Genomic DNA, 13,980 nt, shown 5'->3' on the forward strand with positions numbered 1-13,980 from the left:
GCATTAGGCACATTTCAAGCAAATTCTTTCACTGGTAAATACTGAAATGCTTCACTTGCACATTTCTTTCTCATGCCAATAAAGAATGACCGCTGTTTGTACTCAGGAGTTCAGAAGTATTCGTCCTTCTCCCCAGCATCTATACTCGGCCCTCTGAAAGGGAAAGAATAAACCCACAGTCTGATCTGTCACTTGGTGTCTTACAGATCCTCAGATAAATGAGTTAAATCAGTTCAGATTCCAGCAGATCCTCCTACACATCTTAAAAGATCTCAAATCAGCATGATACAAGGGAATGGTGAGAGAATACTTCGTCTGGACAGAAAAACAAACAAACAAACCAACACACACCACAGAAATGTCCTTCAACTTCCACAAGGTTTGGTAAAATTCTGTACCAAGAGAATCTGGAAAGTGCCCATCATACCTGGATTCAAAGAAACTCAGTGCCCACCATCATGAGGACTTGCAAAGTTCTTCTCCAAGAGTTCCACAGTACACTTTGGCAGCTGTAAATCAAGAGTAAAGAATCAGCAAGTCCATTAGCAAAAGAAATATGTAGAGAAACAGCATCCAGGCTTGATGACAATGGATTCCCAGAAATCAAGCAAGTTAGCTGGTCCAGAGTGAGAAATATCCTTCAGTAGCGAAACACTGAACTGTAAAGGTGGCACCACTTCCCATTCAAACAAATCCTTCCTTGATTTCTTCCTTTTATTCAAAAAGCATAAGACATCTTTTTAACCAAATGACTGTGCCAAGAATGAAGAAATTACAGCAGAGGAGAAAAGCAGCTTGTATACAAAGTATGTGTGCTAGCAGAGCCTTAATAGTCAAGTTCTCTCTTTTGAATTTATCTATAGTCACTTCTAGAAAGAAAAAAATAAATAAATAAATAGTAATTCTAGCACTCCAGTGTAGACCCCATGAAGGAAACAAAGGGCACTGGACTCAGGGGCATAGAGGGGGTTTGGCTGTATGAGAGAACTGTGCAAGAAAGCTTGCTCTGAATAAGAAGCATTGAAAAATCATCAAGTGTATGTTTTAAAAGCTTTTCCCCTTTCTTCCAGAAATCCTCTTGAAACACAGAAGGTATCAGGTGCAGGCTTCCATCAAATCAATCTGAAGCTCTTCAGGAGCTTACATATATTATTTATATAACACTATCACCTTTATATTCTAAGCCAATATATTTACAGCAGTTTAAGTCTAGGCATAATTTAGCCTGAGGAGAGGGAAAGTTTCCTTATGTAACCTCTACATAAAATCTATACCCTGTTGAATTATAAAGTACTTACGGGCTTTGAACAGTTAATATACAAATAGCACAAAAGCAAGCATGCTAAATAACAGTGCACAAACTCCTTGTTTCCATCTTTTCCCTCATTTATATCTGATGCATTCTTCTGAAGTAGGCAGGAAATCTAGACTAACCTTGCTTTCACAGGCTGATGACTGGAAAGTTGAAGTATTCAGAACTCCACTAAAATTTTGCCTCTCGCGTTGCAAAGGACCCTTAAAAGACAGCATGTTGAACATGAAAGGTTTTGTTCTTGATGTGGAAAAAATACAGAAAAATGGCCAATGCCAGGTTGGGTTTCTTTTTATTGTTAAAACATTAAAACAAAGCATTTCACCAAATACAAGAAATTTAGGGGTTTTCTGAAGTTACAAACATCTGAATCATCAAGAGAAAGTGTTGAGCTATACATAGTCCAACATTAATCCATCAATTTAATGTATATTAGTACATGCTTAAAACATGGCCCAAATACGAAATCACAAAATAAGTACCTTGATGCTTCTAAGTCTGAGACAAGTAAGTCAGAGAATTGAGTGCAATCAGTTTCCAACAATGACTATACACTCAATTACAACCTCAGGGCAGAATTACTCCAGAAGGATTGGTGGTTTCTCCTGCCTGGCTCATTCACGTTCCATTTGGTGAGAATTTTGATTTTGAGAATTTGATAAAAACATTTTGAAAAATACGACATTTAACAAATGTGAAAAAACAGGTTCAGTCTTCACAGGAATATATGGATTGCTTGTCAGTCCAGTCCTTAATTGCCCGTATGTTTTACAAATCTTTACAAAACTAATTTGTATCCATTTTGGTTTCAAAAACATAGTACATCTGAAAAATAAAATATGACTCTACTAATGGGTAATACAAAGACATGAACACGTATTTAAAATTACTCCCGAAAGTAAATAATTTCTGTAACACAGCTATAAGACAAGTTAAACATAGTACAATAAACCATGCATCTTCTGACTTGTCAGATCAGCTAAACTACTTGGTTAACATACAGCATCACTTTTGAACACTTCTGTAAATCCAGCTTTTCTAGTACAAGGAAAAAAGATTAAATTTGTTCTTCAAGTGGTTCAAGGCTGTCCAAGTGTTTTTTAGGTGTATCATCACTATGACGGCTTTGGCAATGGGTTAAATGTTTCTTAAAGCCTCGGGGAAAATTTGATTCAAAATTACAACGTGGACACTTCAATAAACTTTGACCATGAGCAGCAACATGGTTTTTAAGAAGAGACTCCAAGAGAAAGGCTTTGCCACATATTTTACACTTGTAGGGGCTTTGAACATTATGTTTGTTAACTAAATGGTGCAAGACAGCACCTTTTTTCATTGCACGACAGCAACAAATTTTGCAATAATACTTTCCCTTGCCACGTTTCATGTATTTTGCTATTTCTTCCTCAGAGATGAAAGCCTCTTTCTCCTCGGTGAACTGCAGCACACATGGTGGCTGCATGGGAGCAGCTGCATCTATTTTGCCCTCTTTGCCGTAATCAGATGACTCCAAATCATACTGCTCTTGGTCACTGTTGGATTCTTGCTCCTTTATCTCCATCGAGTCCATCTCTGTTTTTCCACACTCACTGCTATTTAGCTCAGAATCTGAGTTCTCCTGGTTTTCCTTCTTGGGCTTCTTTTTTGGGCATGAATATAACAAGTCTTCCGGTGATTCTTTGGCTAGTATTGATTGTTCATCATGTGAGAATAAATCATCCAGTGGTTTCTGATCATCTAAACTGTGAGAAAGAAAGTCACTCTCACCAGACTCACTAGGTGTCTGGGGCTCCGAGGAAAAACCTGGAGCAGACTTGTGAGGCTCAGAAAACAGGATGTTCTTCTGGATTTCAGAAGGTACAGTAGTTTCAACATGTCTCTGGACATCAGAGGATAAAGCAGCAGCAGGCTTCTGCATCTCAGAAAATACAGCATGCTTCTGAACATCAGGGGAAACCGATTTCTGGGAGTCAGTAAAAAGAGCTTGTCTGGGGGTCTCAGGAGAAACAGAAGGAGCAGGTTTCTGGGACTCAGTAAAGAAGCCATGTTTCTGAATTTCAGGAGAAGCAGATTTCTGAGACTCTGGAAAGGAAGTGTGCTCCTGAACTTCAGGGGAAATGGGAGCAAGTTTCTGGGCTTCAGAAAACAGGCCATGCTTCTGGGCTTCAGGAGAAACACGAGCTGACTTCTGGGCTTCTGCACAGAGGACATGCTTTTGGCCTTCAATAGAAACAGCAGAAGTAGACACCTGATTCTGAGGCTCAGAAAAGACACCACGTTTCTGGACATCAGTAGAAACAGCAGGATTAGATTTACGAGACTCTGGGAACAGCGCTCTTTTCCGAGGTTCAGGGAAATGAGCCCGTTTCTGAACCTCAGATGAAGCAGCGGAGGTGGATTTCTGGGTTTCAGAAAAATACATAGATTTCCGGGACTCAGAAAGTTTCCAAGATTCAGGAGATACCGAAGCACCAGGCTTACGGACCTCAGGAAAGAAAGAAGGCTTCCAAGAGTCAGAGGAAACAGTGTGACTAGACTTTCGAAGTTCAGGAGAAACAGGGGGAGAATGCTTCCACGTGTCAGGGGACAGAACTGGTTTCCAGCCTTCAGGGTAAACAGATGAGATGGGTTTCCAGGGCTCAGAAGAAACAAGAGTAGACTTCTGGGATTCAGAAAAGGATGTAGATTTCCACGAGTCAGAAACAAGCCTCCTAGGTTCTGGTGACCCAACAGGGCCAGACCTTCGGGACTCAGGGGCAGACCTCCGGGATTCTACGGACACCGACACGGCAGGCTTTGGAGCCCAGGGAGAAACCGTGGAAGACTTCTGCACCTCGTGAGGTGTGGATCTCCAGGGCTCAGGGGAAACAGTCGGACCAGGTCTCCATGACTCTGGCGAAACTGCAGGAGCTGGCCTCCGGCTTTCAGGAGAAGAAGCAGAAGCAGGTCTACGCATTTGAGAAGGATGTCTCCGGGGCTCAGGAGAGCCAGCTGGGGCATACCTCCGTGGTTCAGGGGATCCTGCTGGGGTAGGTTTCTTTGGTTCTGGTGACACAGCTGGGGAGTATCTGCGGGCCTCCGGAGAGACAGCGGGAGAGTGGCGGCGGGGGTCTGGTGATACAGCGGGGGAATGGCGACGGGGCTCTGGAGACATTGCCGGGGAATGGCGACGGGGCTCAGGGGACACAGCTGGGGAATGCCGACAGGGCTCTGGGGACACAGCCGGGCCTGGCTTCTGCAGGTCAGGGGACACAGCAGGAGACGGTTTCTGTGGGTCAGGGGACACAGAAAGAGACGGCTTCTGTGGGTCGGGGGACTCAGCAGGAGAAGTCTTCTCTGAGTCTGAGGATACGGCTGAGGCTAACTTCTCTGGATCTGGAGATGTGGCCTGGGCTGACTTTTCTGGATCTGGGGACATGGCCTGGGCTGACTTCTCCGGCTCTGAGGAAGCTGCCTGAGACAACTTCTGGGGCTCTGGGGACACTGATGATTTCTGAAGCTTCGAGGAAACAAGAGGTTCTGATCTGGGGAGCTCAGGAGAAAGGGCAGTTTTACACGACTCTGGGGAAAGGGCAGGTTTCTGTGGCTCTGATGTGACACTTTTTTTGGAGGAATCTGAATCTCCTTCTACCTGTTCTTTCCGCTCCCCATTCCACTTCTCAGGTGCTGCATGTTGTGCTGTGATGTGATAATACACGTTGCAATACATCTTGCTGGTAAAGAAACACTTGTGGCAGTGAAACAGTTTTGCACTTTTTTGATAAAATATAAGTTTACCCAAACCAGCAGCATCCATTTCATCACAATACTCTGGGTGTATGGTACCCATATGAATTTGTATGTTCTCATAGTCCGTTCCTCTGAAGCTGCAGTGATCACACTCTAAGCACTCTGTGGTTTTACGTAGTATCTGAAACATGTCCATTTTTCTACAGTCTGTAACAGTTTTCACAGCACTGCACCTTTAGAAGAGGAAGCTTCAGTTCCTGCAATAAAGGAAAAAAAAACCACATCTGTACAGTTGTCAACATTAATTTCAACTCTTTGTTATTTCCAAATAACCACATGTGCTTTTTTTCTCCTCAATTTTAGAAAGCATATAATCTGCACAGGTACTAACTACTTGAAAAAGAAATCAAAGCATGGATCTCTCCAACTTCTGCAAATCATTTTACATCAGTAGAACTTGAAAAACAGAGCTTATATTTAACAATAGGCCTGCCTAAGCTCTGTAAAATAAAAAAAATCTGCAAGCAAGTTATAAAAAAGAACCCAGGTGATGAAGAGCTAAGTTAATTTTATAAACGCGACTTGCTTTCTCAGTTCTCTTTTCTTCCCAGATTTGAAGTGGTTTTATTTACGTTACACATGTAAACTGAAGACAAAAAGTATTATGCTTCAAAACAGTGCCACTGAGATAAAGCCATTTCAAAAGTGCATATTCAGCATAAAATTTCAAAACAAATTAGGTGGTTTTGACCAAGACAAAAAAAAATTCAGGAAAAAAACAGCAGCCTAAAGCCTAGGCTCCGTTTTCATCTGTTAAACAGTGTTTTCTTTTCACTCATCACACGAAAAACAAAAGCTGCTGCTCATAAAGACTTTACCCATTACAAAAAGAATTTTTCCCGTTCCATTATTTCATCCGCTGCTCTAATAACAACAAAATACTGTTTAAAAACAACAGCACTGACTTCTTTTTTCCAGTTGGTGTAGTTGACAGCCCTCTGTATTCAAAACATGGTTTGCCTCACCCCAAAGGGAAAGATGGAAATCTCTCAAAATTATTGTTTTTGCAAGACCTTAAAAAAACACATACAAAAAAGAAATGCAGCATCTGAAATGCAAATAATTTTTAATGATTTGGCCAGATTCCACTATTTCCAACAGAATTTACCCAGATTACCTACTACAATAAGCAGAAAGCCAAGTCTAACCACATTCTGAAAGTCATTTTCACGTAAATGTGGGAAGTATCTCTATGGTGAAAAGGAACATTTGGACATTTATGTGAAATGCACGGGCTTTTTTCTTGTAGGTTTGAATTAAACAGATGTTACATGACTATTATGCTAAGCTATCAACCTAATTTTGGGGGTCTTGTAAGACACACTGTTTCACAGCATACAAAGTTTTTGTGTCATTTTAACATTAGTTTTCCCGTCTAAACATAGACTCACAACTAATCTATAAAATATGCATCCAAATCAAGTTTTCTTAATTTATTCCTAAAGCATTTTTAGCCTGGTTTCTTATGGAAATGAGGCCTACACAAACACATTGCCCTACAGTCAATGCCAACCAAATTGGACAAAGCAATTCAAATTCATTTCAAAATTCTACAAGTTTAATGAAAATCAAGAACTGCGTAGAAAATGAAAGAAATGTCTCCACTGAGGCTAAAGCTGAATCTTTCACTTAACAGTTATGAGATCTGTTTAGCCTGTAATCAGTACATGAATGGTCAGTATGCAAATAGTCTTATAACCTAAAGAACAAGCAGTGTCTGATTCAGCTTGTAATTAGGGAAAAAGAAGGAATTAGAAATATCAGAGCAGTGTGCTGTTTTGAGCTTGAAGCAGGGACAGAATGAAAGTTTATTAGCCGTGCTGCTAAAGGATGACTGGCTGAGGAGCAGAGGGCACAAATCCCTAAGAAATAACGGTTCACCAGCTCAGTTGCTCATGAAACAACTCAGCATGCACTACGCACCCAGATTTCACATTAAGCAACCTAAGGAATAGGTAGATTTCCAGTTGGGAAGCACAGCAGGACCACAGACAGAGCTTTAAGACAGATCCTGTTTTACATCTATGAGGCGAATGAACAGCATCCAACCGCACGCCAGCTACACATGCTACACATGAGAACTGCGCTGCTGTGCAAATACTCCATCGGAAAACTATTTGGGGTATAAGTTGTAGTTTCCCAGCCATACAAAAGACGGACCAAAATGTGGTCCACACAACATTCAGTGTCCAAAATCTTAAAACAAACTTTATATTCCTGTAAAAGATCAAAACAGATCAGAAAAATAATAGTAGTGCTCATTGGTCTGTATCTCTGCAATAACAAACAACTTGTCAATTAAAGAAAAACAAGTCAGTCATGTTTTAACACTCCAAAAGACTTACAAGTCTAAGAATTCGGGTTTGTTTTTTGGCTAGGGGCCTTGGGGCAATGGAAGGAAAGGAAGATTTCAATTTGAAAGCAAAAAATTCTGAACTGATCATATGAGCTAAAGATTATGGGTTTTTTAGAAATCACAGCAGAAAATAATTAGGACAATAAAGACATACCGCACTAATCACGTTTCCAGAACTGAAAGGGGATTTGTCATTTCCGAAATTGGTGGTAATCCTGAATTGTTAATTTTCTTTTACCTAGAAAACCTAAAAAGGCTTTTCCAAACTGAATTTATTACAGCTTACAACAAAGTTTACCAGACAATCTCTTCTACCCTCTTCATAATTTCCCTTTTCACATCACCTGTTTCTCTTTCTGGAGTCTTCTGTTATTCACTCCTCTCTACTTCACCCCACCTCCCATTCAGTCCTATCTTACTTTACGATACAAATTTCCATTTTCTTTCCAAATGTAACAGTGAGAAAAGGTCCCTGGCTTCCTTCCACAAATCGTCCAAGTTTCTGCTAAGTGTTTTTGATAAGGTTATTCTGGAACTGGAGAAGTTACAGGCAACTCCTCACTTTCATCTCCAGACATCCAAAGGCTGACATTCAAGCCTTTGGCATAGGAAGTAATATTAAAGAGTTTCTGGTACTTTCTCTCACACTGCCATCACTCACCATTTTTAATTTTGCAACTTTAACACACAGTAGCTGGCAGTCACTGAAGAAACCTGCCTTTTCTGTTGAATTCTTTACTTAATTGAGGCATGCTACTAAACAAGATAACTCCTTGGTATTACAGCACCTTAGTCAACGACTCCATAGAATAGTAAACCTAGTTTTAGAACAGTTACTGTGAGACCAGTAACAAACTTGAACAGCGCTAAGCCACTATTATCTCATGCTGCCAGTTTAAATTCTGAAGAGTAAACTCTGAAATGTTGCTGGTTCACTTAGCACATACGTGAATAGCTAGTCTATAAGATTTTCCTGTCAATCCCTCCTGATCCTTTCTCTCTTTCAGCTCAAATGCCACTGTCTCTACATAGTTTTGATTACCGCCCTCCGCTGTACTCAGGTTTATCACACAGACAACTGCCTGCTTCACATGTCTCTTTGCCATCAGCTCCTGTGTCAGAACTTGTTTTGTGCTGGATCCTGCCTTGCCTAGTTGGGTGTAAGTTTGAGGAAGAGCATGTCATTGTTTTCTACACAGTCCCATGCCAGCAGAGCCAGCCAGGCTAGAAACCATGTGTTTAGTCACCAGGTCGCTGTGGCTTTGGACCTGCACGAACTGTGATGGGATCTGTGCTCAGCGCCAGCTTTTTGGCAACACTGAAAAAGATGGACCAGACTCCCTGTGCATAAATGCTTTATTACAGACATCAAAGGGACATAGCTCTGCACTGCTCCAACTCAAACCCATAAAAATGGTACAGAAAATAACTGGTCCCATCAATGTGGCAAGGTGCCCCACATGAACTGCAGAGAACTTGACCGATTACCAAATACAAACGTCATTCTAGTCATCTGGAGCCCCTTGAAAAGTATAAATTTCAGAATGAGGATCAAGTTGCCATGAGAGACAGGTCCCCCATGAAAGACAGCAGAAGAGAGATGGCCACTAGACTATCTCTCAAGTCTACTTGAAAACTCCAAGGAGAGACAAACAAGCTGCCATCCATCCAAGTACAGATAACTGCTCTGCAGCATTGAGCGCTGTAACAAGGACACTTCAGCATTGCCCCTACTCAAACTCACCGTTACAGGATGCGCCACACCACTGTGGCTGTCGCTGAGGCCGTGCTGTATGCCACATTTAGGACCATGAAGTAAACCGCATTCCTCAGCCACTATTCCCTCCTACTTTTCTCACTTTTCATGGCTGTAACTCTGAGAAAACAAATATAGATACAGCCAAACAGAACTAATTATGTATAATTAGAACACATTACAACCGAAGCAGAAGCCCGAAGCCCAGTATTTATGCTTGTCCTGTGTTTGCATCCTGTCTCCACTTCAAGATGCAGTACCAAGATTCTAGAGTTTGCAACATTAAACTTCAACTTAAGGCAGCCACAATTCAACCAAACTTTTCATGAGACATGAAGATTTCCACTGAATCTGAACAGTGTTTCTGTCTACGACCTCACTATATCCACAGGTATCAGGAACAGTAACAGCATCAGCACCAACTCAGCTCCCAGCTTGACTAGAGGTTTTTGCTGACCTAAACTGACAATGGCCACCACTCAGGTTAAAAACTGCTTGAAGAGACTCAGAGACCTCAGCAGTGGGATCACCGGCCTCTACTGCTGCTCCATGAGCCACCTCTTCTTTCATGCATGTCTAGAATCTACACAGAGAGGTTCCTACTACTAGCTCTCCCCTCTCTCCACAAAGATGCTGAAGATCCTTACACTAGTTCCTGTCCCCTACCCTGCAGTTCTGGCCATAATCTCCCCTACCACAGGAAGAACAGAAAAACAGTAGAAGAAAAGAATTGGTTAATGCGGACCCGTATCTATCTGAGAAAAGAAGAACTACCACTACTTTTCTTCCTTAGTTCTCAGCATCTGAGAGGCTAAAGACATGATCTGGTAGAAAGAAAATGTACCCAAGAAGTCAGAGGCAATGAGATAATGGCAAATTCTCTAGTTCACTATGTACACTGTAGGGTAACCACAAAGTGCAGTGAAATAGCATCAGCAACCTCTGCTGAGCTCATGTTAGACTGAGCAACAGAAGTGGGCTAAGCTAATGCACAGAGCAAACAGACCCCCGATATCCTCCCAAGCCATGTGTATGGCCACTTCAGAGTCAGTTCCTGGACTGAACATCCCATCATCCCTGAGGTTCCCACTGAAGATTAAGTCATGCTTCCTACAGTCTCTCAAAAACCTCCCAGTGGCAGAAAAGAAATGTGCAGGAGATCCTGTGTTTAAGAAAGAATCAGCCAGGTGATGGCACAACACTGACTCTGGCAGCTAACAACATGTCTCCACTTCTCAACCTCATTCAAATTCCACAGCTACCTACCTACTAACGTAGAATGTGTTTATTAAAAATAACCTGAAATTCTACATTGTGTTGCAAGATTTAATATATTTCTGCACTTTCTCTCTCCAGAGGATAAAGTATGACAGTCATGAGGCAGTGCCACAGGGAAGCAACAAAGGGCTCAAAGCTAAAGATCTAGACTGCTTGTGAGCACAGAAAAATACAGGTTGCTTTTAATATGACACATAGAATTTCAGAACATAGCAACAGGTAGTCTGTCATATCATTCTTCAAAATCAGACTGTCCTGGGTCTCATTGGCAGGAGGATCTATGTATCTCTGCCTCTCGATAAGGAATCAAGCTTGGTGAGACATAAGCAGATAATGAGGACTTGCAACACACATCAATGATGCCAGCACAGGTGGGAAAGCCCTCAGAAAGAAAGTCCTCCATTTTCTCAGATTCCCTGTAACCACACTGGATTCCCTATATCACTCACAGCACAGCTGTTCATTTTCATCAGCCTTGGAATTCTCTTGCAGGCAAACAGTTCAGCCATATCCTCTATCAATGAAGAGGTTCGATGGTAAAGTTTGTTCCTAGCACAAGTAAACTGGATACAGCTGCATCATTGCCTCTACTAGCAGGAGCAGATGCAGACTATTGCTGTCTTAAGCAACAGGAAAAATGACATGTTCTTGCAGTGCCAAAAAGTAAGTGGCAGTCTGGTGGCAATATGATGCTTCTCCTGAAGCTACATCCCTGTGTTGTGACTGACAAAAGAAACAGAAGTTTAGCTCCCAGAGGAAGCTGCGCACAAACATCTCCACAGTGTGGCAGAGCAGACACTCCACACTGCAAACAGCAGGTAACGGGGCTGCTTCCAACGCACCGCAAACAAGACAGGCAGCACTAAGCTCCTGCTAACCCAGCAGCATCCACAGGAATCCGACTGTGTCCTCACAACCAAACTCCCAGCTACCAGCCCACCTATTTGGGCTAAGCTGCCCCAGCAACAATCACTGAACCATGTCTTTAAAATTACACACCTAAAAAAGCACAAACACCCTGACCTGAACAGCCACTGAAGCTGAGATACACTGTGAGAACATGTGAGACACCAGGTTCTGGCAGGAATCAGTTGTATCATGTGGTCCCATGTCTCCAGGAAAGGTTCAAGTCAGAGCAAAGTTGCAAACTGACAATACTTGATGCACATACAATGACTTAAGAAACACGAAGGGGACAGAACTGCTATCTTGCAAGATTTGCACCTTTGCTAAGAGAATTACAAGTTTACACAGCAACATTAGTTCTTAATACAAGATCTAACAATACTATAAACTGCAAAGTCATATCAATGTTATCTATGACAGAGTCAGGGTAGGAAAAACTAATGCCATGTACTTCTGATAGGGCTTTCTAACTCTACGTTCACAATAGTGCATAGCTTCCAAAAAATGGCCCCGGAAACCTTATTTCTGCAGTGCTGAACCTGAGCTAACAAAGTGCCACTGGACCCACTAGAGCACACAATCTAATTGGGAACTGTGAATAAAGGTTGTGAATCTTGGTGACAACAGACTAAGAATTCCATTCACATCATCCTGAAAGCAAATGAAGTTCAAGGGGAGCTTATGGAAGGGCAACATGAAACCTGAAGTCTCTATATTCCTCACTTATAAACAGTACAAGTCCAGCTCCCAGTTACCTCTCTTACTTCTGACAGTGCTGAATTGTTATCAACTAATGAAGCTCCACGCTGCACAACTGAGCACCAAATCCTCCTAACAGCTGCACCCTCAGCCCTCCCAGAGCCCCAGAAAGTGCAGTAATGCAGAGGAGCCTCCTTCAGTTCAAGAAGTCAACTCTAAAACGCCACTAATAGCCGACTCGCTTACTCCATCGCTAGCGATGTGAAGATGTAACCCAGTGACTTGTTTCGAGCCTTTGGTCTGCATCTGCCTCATGGATCTCACGGGCAATTCCTGCCAGGAGTGAACAGGACAGCCCCGTCGGGGATACATCCCGGGCAAAACTCCCTTTTCCCGAGGCGTCCCGCAGCATTTCGCTACCAGGAAAGCAGAACTCACAGCGTGCTCCACCTGCTCCTGGCTCTGCCGGCCACTGCTTCAACTTTCAGGGAGGGCGATACCTGGTGACCAGGCTCTTCCAGGGCAGCAGCTTCGCCCCTGCCCGCCCCCCGCGGCCGCTCCCCCCGGGGCCTCGCCGCCCGCCCATTCATTCCCGCACCGCCTCCCCTCTCTCTCCCGCCCGCCCTCCTCAGCCGCGGCGCCGCCACTTACGCGCCGCCGGTTTTGTTCCCCCGCCCGCCGGTGTGACCCCCCCGCCCCCCCCCCCGCCAGCGGCCGCCCACTCCCCGGGCGCGACGCCGCGGCGGGGGCTGGACAAGGGGAAGGCCCAGGCCCGGTGCCCAGGGGGAGGAGAGCAGGCTGGGCCCCGGCCGGCCGCTGTGTGCGTGCGCCGGCGGCGGCAGCGGCGGAGGCGGGAGGGAACCCCCCGCCCGCACTCACCGTTGAGGCAGCTCCAGGGCGGCGGCGGGGCGCCGGGCGGGGGGGAGGGGCCGGGCGCACCCCCGCCAACGGCGGTGACGGCAGCAGGCCGGGCCGGCAGCGCTGGCGGGCTCGGGCCGTGCGAGGGGCGGGGAGGTGGGGGAAGGGGAAAGGGGGAGGGGGCTCGGGGGGGGACGCGCTGCCGAATAGCGGCCGCTTCACCGCTCCCCCGGGCCCGCCCGCCGCCCAACCGGAAGCGCCGGCGCTGCGCGCAGCCCCGCCTCCGCCCCGCCCTCTGGCTGCCTGTTCGCGGGGAACCTCGTCGCGGCGGGGGGGGGGGGGAAGAGGGGACGGGCAGCGCGCGGCGCGAGTCACGTGTCGCTGCTGTGGCGGAGGCGCGCGGCGCTCACCTCCCCCCGCCCCCTCATAGCCCGGGTCCGTTACGCGGCTCCCTCAGCGCCTCCCTCCCCCCCGCCCAACCGGCAGGGGGCGCTGCTCCACCGGAGGGGCTCGCGCCGGGAGGGCCGTTGGGGCGGGGCGGCCGTTGGAGGCCGCTGTCCGCTCGCTGCGGCCCAGCCGGTTCCTGTTGCCCTGCGGCAGCGACAGGGTGGGCTTGCCACACGGTGGGCTTGCGGCCCGGCGGCGGCTTGATAGTGCTCCGCCGCGGAGGGAGCGAGTGGCTGGGGGAGCAGCCGCGGCCGTTTCCGCACAGGGGAAAATGAAGCACCAGCTCAGGAGCACGGTCGGGCCGCCTCCGGGCCTCGCGTGGGCTGTGGCTCCGAGCAGGCGGCCCCGGGCCCCGCTTCGCGGGGTGGGCGAGCGCCCGGCTGTGCGGTGCGTGCTGCTGGGCGGCTTGGGGCGCGGAGGGCTGGGGCGCTGCTGGTTCCCCCGCTGAGGGCGGCTCGGGAAGGGGCTGCCTTAGGATTGCACGGTCTGAGCGGTGTAGTCAGTTCCAGAAGGACAGGGAACTGCTTGAGAGAGTCCAGCACAGAGCCACGAAGATGATGAAGGGGGTGGAGCATCTCC

General features: G+C 45.8%; 1 protein-coding gene across 1 annotated transcript; it reads right to left on the minus strand.

Moving 5' to 3' along the window:
• Nucleotides 1–1,597: 1,597 nt before the first annotated feature.
• On the minus strand, nt 1,598–13,063 carry CHAMP1 (chromosome alignment maintaining phosphoprotein 1). Its single transcript, XM_080349076.1, has 2 exons — nt 12,976–13,063; nt 1,598–5,298 (listed from the first exon to the last, which is right to left on the minus strand). The coding sequence occupies exon 2, from the start codon at nt 5,235–5,237 to the stop codon at nt 2,370–2,372; it is 2,868 nt and encodes a 955-aa protein (XP_080205202.1). The 5' UTR covers nt 5,238–5,298; nt 12,976–13,063; the 3' UTR covers nt 1,598–2,369.
• Between the last annotated feature and the right edge of the window lie 917 nt (nt 13,064–13,980).

This window comes from Nesoenas mayeri (genome assembly GCF_963082525.1).
Source record: "Nesoenas mayeri genome assembly, chromosome: 1".
Classification (NCBI taxonomy): domain Eukaryota; kingdom Metazoa; phylum Chordata; class Aves; order Columbiformes; family Columbidae; genus Nesoenas; species Nesoenas mayeri.

Excerpts from the sequence above, each read along its gene's own strand:
- CHAMP1 (XM_080349076.1), bottom strand. The coding sequence starts at position 5,237 with ATGGACATGTTTCAGATACTACGTAAAACCACAGAGTGCTTAGAGTGT.